Raw genomic sequence first — 6,285 nt, forward strand, 5'->3', positions numbered from 1 at the left:
GGCCTGACTAGAGGGAAATGGTGAGCTTCAGGTTGAGACACTGACTCAGAAAACAAGGCAGTGTTCTCTCTCTCTCTCTCTCTCTCACACACACACACACACACACAGCTGGCAACAGTTGCAGTGCTGCAGCCCAGGATGTGTAGATATGAAGCATCCCCCATCAAGGGTTATATGTGAAGGCTCCACCCCCACTAGCAGCATTGCTCAGCAGGCTCAGCTGCTGAGATGTCCTGAGTGGAGAAAATGACTGGATCGTGAGGGCTTTGCTTTCATGGGTAGTAGATTCACAATCTGAATTGACTCTTGGGAGGTGGTGGAACTGTGGAAGGTAGGGTCTAACTGAAGGAGCAGCTCACTGGGTAAACTTTGATGGGCATCTCGCTCTGCTGCTTCCTCTCAGACTCTGCCTTTTGGGCCTTCCTGAGACAACAGCTTTTGGTCCATCACATACCACTGTCCTCATGCTTTGCCTCTGCACAGCCCTGAGTGATGGACCCCAGACACCTGAAGGACTATATTGCAAGGGCCCTTTCCCAGTAAAGCCTTTTCTGTCCCCACAGTAGCCCTCCCCCTCCCCCACTGCCTTCTTTTCCTTCATAGCATACTGCCATTAAACACACATGCCAGTTTTTCTTTGCTGTCTTCCTACACTGGACTATTAGCTTACTGAAGGTAGGAATTTCTGATTAAGGCAGTATCCCCAAAAAATACCTAGCATGCAGCTACCAAATTAATTAAAAATACTCATAACTCCTTAGAATCATGTTATCTTAAATAACAGTGCATCTTAAATGTAAAATTAACTTGGAAACTTTTTAACACATGACTACAGATGTATTTTCAGAAGCTTCTTGTAGGGAAGGCATGAAGAAAATGGTATGTGGCCTTGATCCTGTCTGCATTCTTCAATTCCTTTTTTTTTTTTAGCTAGGGTCTGATGTAGGCCTTGCCCCAGTCTATAAAACCAAAGATGACCCTGAACATCAGATCCTGCCTACACTCCTGGAAGCATTGGTTACAGGACTGACCCACCATGCCATTTTGTGATCTCTTCACCTTCATCCCTAAGGCTCCAAACCTAGTCATTTCTTGGTCATGACAAAAGCACCTCACATTCATTTCAACCTAAACTGAAACACTTCCCCGGGAAACACTGAAATCAAGTGACATAGGGGCCTTTGAGAAATGACTAGGATATGAGGGTAGACTGATTAGATTGCTTATGAAACCAGACACATGGCCCCCATCTTCTATTATATGTAAGGCACACATGGCTGGTTCCTAGATCCAGAAATTGGACCTTAACTACCCTCCACAAGATGCAAAGTAAGTTACTGTCTATACCACTACATCACTGTTTTATTCTCTGAAAACTTGTTGAATCCACCCATTTCTCCAAAACACTTTAATGCATCTTTACCAGATCCCAATCAATACCCTGGGATCACTGTTTTTCCACTTGACTGAACTACCTCCCTTGCCCTATACTGCCTTCTTGTTTAGGACAGACCCAAGTTTTTGTTGCCTCATATAATGAAATTATTCAAGTTCCTTTTTAGCACCAAAATATTTTCCAACATCCCGTGGTATTCATGAGTAAAAGCTAAAAGGATGTTCTTAACACAATTTGCCCAGTGCCAACAAAGACAGGCATGTGGAAAGATGAAAGAGGATTCAAAGTTGAGAATTCAGTCTTGCTACACTAGATAGTTCAGGAAAACTGCCAAGCACTTGACCCCTACGGAAAGCCAACTACTTAAATCCACAAAGCAGGTTGGTAGGCATTTGCTAATAATGGAATTTCCACCAAGGCCCCACTCAAGCCCCTTGAATACTGGAAAAACATTTTCATCTGCCTCTATCTCCCAGTCTGTACTTTGCTTTAAAGCTTCCAATTCCTATTTTACTAGGGTTAAGAGCCCCCCAAATGTCTATTTTCTAGAGGGGCATGACTAAGATGGTCATGTCAACAGCACCTTTTCTAGGAGCTCAGTACATTTACAAGCAACACTGGTTTTTCAGAGTACAGTGATTTTTATTTGTGAACAAAGTCCAATTTTCGTTTTAAGCATAAAAAGGCCAACTAGTCCTCAGACTCTGACCCATCTTCATCTTGACTAATCTGGAAGTAACGAAGTTCGTAAGTCTCCTTGTCAGATGCAACCACACGAAGCCAATCACGGAGATTATTCTTCTTAAGGTATTTCTTGGTAAGATATTTCAAGTACCTTAAGAGACAAAAAACCATGGCTTTATTAAAATACAGAATCCCCACTACAGCACACACTGCCACATTCATCTCTCCAAACTCACTAGGCTTTTTATTTCTAATTTTACATATCAACCTCAGTTCTTCCCATCAGCTCCTCAGAGAAGGCATGATCTCCCATGGGGGTCAAGTCTGCCCTGTCACCACATTGAGTCCTACAGGGAATGGGCTCCAGAAAGCCAGCTTGTGCACTAGGGATAGATCCAGGTCTCACTGCCAGTAGCCTCATAAACTGTTCTATTTACCCACTGTCACCGGAACTCAGGGAGGGCTAGTTCAGTCAGTGTAGGTTCGGCTGCTGTCAGTCTGGGCCGAGATGGCACTAAGTCAGGTCAGAGGCAGATAATAAAATAGCCATCCAACTCTATGTACAATACACATCCCATGAAATCTGCTGTCCTACTACCCACAATATACTATCATTATGTTTGAGACTTTCGAGTATATTAAGAAACCTTTCATTCTATATTGTACAACCACCTTAAAACACATTAACACATTTTAGCAAAATGCTACACCTTACATCTGCAAAACATTCCATTACAACTTAAAACACAAAAACTAACCTTTTAGAGAACTGTTTCTCAGAAACAACTGTGATTTTATTCTTCAAGCGTTCAATGTGAACAACATTTCCAAGATTTCCAGTTTTTCCATTGACTTTAACCTTCTCCCGCAGAAACTGTTCCTATTTTCAAACAGAAAAAGTGCAAAACTAGGGAAGGAAACCCTAGACAATCACTAGGGAAGGTACCCTAGGAGTACAGTTTAGGTTAATATCAAGTACGACAAATGCCAAGAACTATACAATTACAGAAAGAAAGACACTTACAAAATTTCCAGAATCAAAAATGCCATCTTCCACTGGATGAGTAAGGTCCAAATGGAACCTCCAAGTTGACTTTTTAGGCTTCTTATCTTTCTGCTAGAAACATAATTGAGGCAGTTTATTCAACTTACATACCTAATCATCAAGGAAAAATTGCCAATTCGATGTTATGTTCTATAATGTTGTTTTACAAGAAATATTACTCGGCTCTTAAAGGAGCCTATACTGTATGAAAAGGGTACAAATACTTAATTTTGCTTAAACCAAGTTTTTGACAACCCCAATGTTACTTTCCATTTTGTCACTAAATGCCTCACAAATGTAAATCTACATTATACTAGCTTGATCCCAAAGGATCGTTTCCTACTGTAGCTTGTAGTGTACTTGAGAATCAAACCACCTGGCTGTCTAAATTCAAACAGTGTATTTCAGCCTGCATAAACAGTAATGGGTTTCATTATGCCTTATTCCAATTCACACAAATAGAGTCACCCAAATGATTACCTACAAGTAATAAGCGTCCGCCCTCTGGTAGCTCTGTAAACTGTTCCCCGCCCTCCAATTATCACAAACCCGGAACTAACATGTGAGCGAATGATGGGACTCAGGGCTGTGGAACGAAAAGGTAATCCCGATGGGCTTACGGCCTCATTAGCCGTCACTCAACTTTGAATCCTAACTCAGCAACACCATGCTAAAAAAATATATTGTTAAAATGACTTTCCGAAATGTTTAAGCCATGTCTGTTATACCGCTAAGGTGAACACACACAGCCGCGGACCGGCCATCAGGAGCCAGGGAGAAACCGAGAGGCCTGAGTCCGCGCTCGCGAGCCGTCACCTGGCTGACTACCAGCGGCCCGCGTGCAGCCCCGCCGGGCCGCATGGCCGCCAGGGAAGGTTCAGAAGGCCCGCACTCTGACCTCAGCGGAGACCCCGGGACGACTCTACCGCCCCGTCTTCTCTGCTGAGGCGCCCCCACTCCCACTCACTACACGCAGAAGCTGCCGCGCTCCCGCTAATGTGGCCGCACACACAAGCACTCACCGGCGCCATTTTATCCCGCGACCGTGGGAAGAGAAGGAGCCGCGCTGAGCGCACGCTTTTATATGGAAGCGTGACGTCACACGCAGAGCGCGCAAGCGGGCGGGACAATTCGGAACCGGATATAGGCTGGCTGGTGCACGTCCAGTCTCCTAGGAAACGGAGGCGTGGCGTTGTTGGGGCCGCCTATGCCCAGGAGGTGTGCTCCTGCGTGCGCCATCTAGCGGGCTGCGGTAGTTGAACTGACTCTGTTCTTGGCTTCTCAGATTTTCAAGATTTAGTGGAGTCTGTTAAAGGGTGCAGGAGTCCTCTTTCTAGACTCGAGGCAAGGCTGAGACTCATGTTGCTTTAGGATCCTCTCCATTATATTGCGATTATGATCCTCCAGAGAAAAAGTTCTATGTTTTGTCTAGGTTTTTATGGTAGAGGATGTCTTTCTGGGAAAACCATGTTGGGCATAATTCTGTTTTCTATTGGCTTCACAATTTGCTGAGACCAAATTACCAGTGTCTACATTAGGATGGTGGTATCTTGATGATAAGAATTTGGAAAAGACCTTACTATATAATAGCTGTATATATGCTCTGCACAAGCAATTAGTTATAGTGTTATTACAGTGTAGGACATGGAGCTAGTGCGCTGGGGGCTTAGAAGAAAACAATTTCATTAGCTTTTTAAGAACTGTTTGTCTCAAGAATACCAAGAATGGCTGGGACAGGGGTTGGCATTTCTTCCTCAAGGGCTTCCCCTTCATTGAGCAAAGTGATCTTGGTGTTATTAGATATTTTGAAAATAAGCCATTAATTGACATTTTAAAATTTTGTTTTGCTTATCTTTGGTAACTTTCTGTGTCCTAACAATAAACACTTTTAGAACTATTAAGCCATTATGGGAAGAAGACATAAAAGCAATATGTGATTCGAAATAACTAGTAATCCCCAAATACCTAATTAGAAACCATAATGGGTGAAAATTATTAGACATTTTTCTATTGATTAGAAAAATATTAACCAGAATTGTGCAGGCAGCAAGAATTAATGTTATCAATAATTCTTTCCAAGCGTTAGATTTCCTACAACATATATATTGTGTTAGTTGCTACTCTATCGCTGTGCAGACACCATGGCCAAAGCAATTTATAGAAGGAAGTTTATCAGTGAGCTATAGTTTAGAGGGTGAATCTCCGACCATCAGACAGGAAGCACGGTGACAGGCAGGCACTGGAGCAGTAGATAAAAGCTTCTATCTTGATCCACAAGCATGAAGCAGAGAGGACTATCCTCAAATCCCACCCTCAGTGACACATCTCCTATCCTTGAAAATAAGTTATTATATGACAAATATCTCCCCCCATTCTTTGTTTTTGAGACAGGGTCTCACAATGAAGCCCTGGCTATCATTGCAACAATGAGGACCAGGTTGTTTGGGTTTGAACTCACAGGTACCTTCCAGTTTCTGCTTCATAAATTCTGGGATCCAAGATGCTCAGCACCATACCTAATGGACAGATATATTTCTAACAAATTGTAAAGTCAACTCCTTGGATTTTCTTGATATTGGAGTCTGAATAGCTACATCCGGATTAAAAAAAAACAACACAGGATATTGTAGATTAAGTTTGTTGTAAAACTGTATTATATGGCAACCTAAAATAGCTAAAATATAATGTTATAAATGACTTGTAATATATGGTTAAGCTGATAGCAAAGTAAAAGAATATTTTGGAAGCCAAAATATTGGCAAGCTATGCTCATGTGTATCTGGAGTTTAAATTAGCTGCCAAGATAGAACTGAGATTATAAAACTGTGGTTATTGCCTGCATGGATTAATGCCAAGAAGAAGTCCAAATACTCTCTGGAGAAATGCACCTTTGATTTAATCAGGAAGAAGTACCTGAGCTAAGCTTCAGAAATATGAGCTGGCAGTTTTTAAAATCACTAAATACACAGGAAAACAAATCACTATGAATTAAAATCAATCACCCATACCTATAAAATCAGATCACAGACCTGCATATACTGAAAATATCCAAAACGTTAAGAATTTTCAACATGATTAAGAGCTATTCATATCTCAAAATATGAAGGAACCAGAGGCAGTTAAATTTTGTCAGTATTTAAAACATAAACCACAAAAGAAT

General features: G+C 41.8%; 1 protein-coding gene across 1 annotated transcript; it reads right to left on the bottom strand.

The window, feature by feature from the left end:
• Nucleotides 1–2,017: 2,017 nt before the first annotated feature.
• Rpl22l1 (ribosomal protein L22 like 1) lies at nucleotides 2,018–4,171 on the bottom strand. The gene is made up of 4 exons (XM_051185879.1): nucleotides 4,148–4,171; nucleotides 3,105–3,197; nucleotides 2,839–2,960; nucleotides 2,018–2,231 (listed from the first exon to the last, which is right to left on the bottom strand). Exons 1-4 carry the CDS (start codon nucleotides 4,154–4,156, stop codon nucleotides 2,087–2,089), a joined length of 369 nt encoding a protein of 122 aa, XP_051041836.1. The 5' UTR covers nucleotides 4,157–4,171; the 3' UTR covers nucleotides 2,018–2,086.
• Between the last annotated feature and the right edge of the window lie 2,114 nt (nucleotides 4,172–6,285).

This window comes from Phodopus roborovskii, unplaced genomic scaffold (assembly GCF_943737965.1).
Source record: "Phodopus roborovskii unplaced genomic scaffold, PHOROB, whole genome shotgun sequence".
Taxonomy (NCBI): domain Eukaryota; kingdom Metazoa; phylum Chordata; class Mammalia; order Rodentia; family Cricetidae; genus Phodopus; species Phodopus roborovskii.

What these genes read in the sequence shown, in the direction of transcription:
- Rpl22l1 (XM_051185879.1), bottom strand. An exon ending in TTTTTGATTCTGGAAATTTT is followed by an intron (nt 2,961 to 3,104) that starts GTAAGTGTCTTT and finishes GTTTGAAAATAG; the next exon opens with GAACAGTTTCTGCGGGAGAA. An exon ending in GAGAAACAGTTCTCTAAAAG is followed by an intron (nt 2,232 to 2,838) that starts GTTAGTTTTTGT and finishes TTGTCTCTTAAG; the next exon opens with GTACTTGAAATATCTTACCA.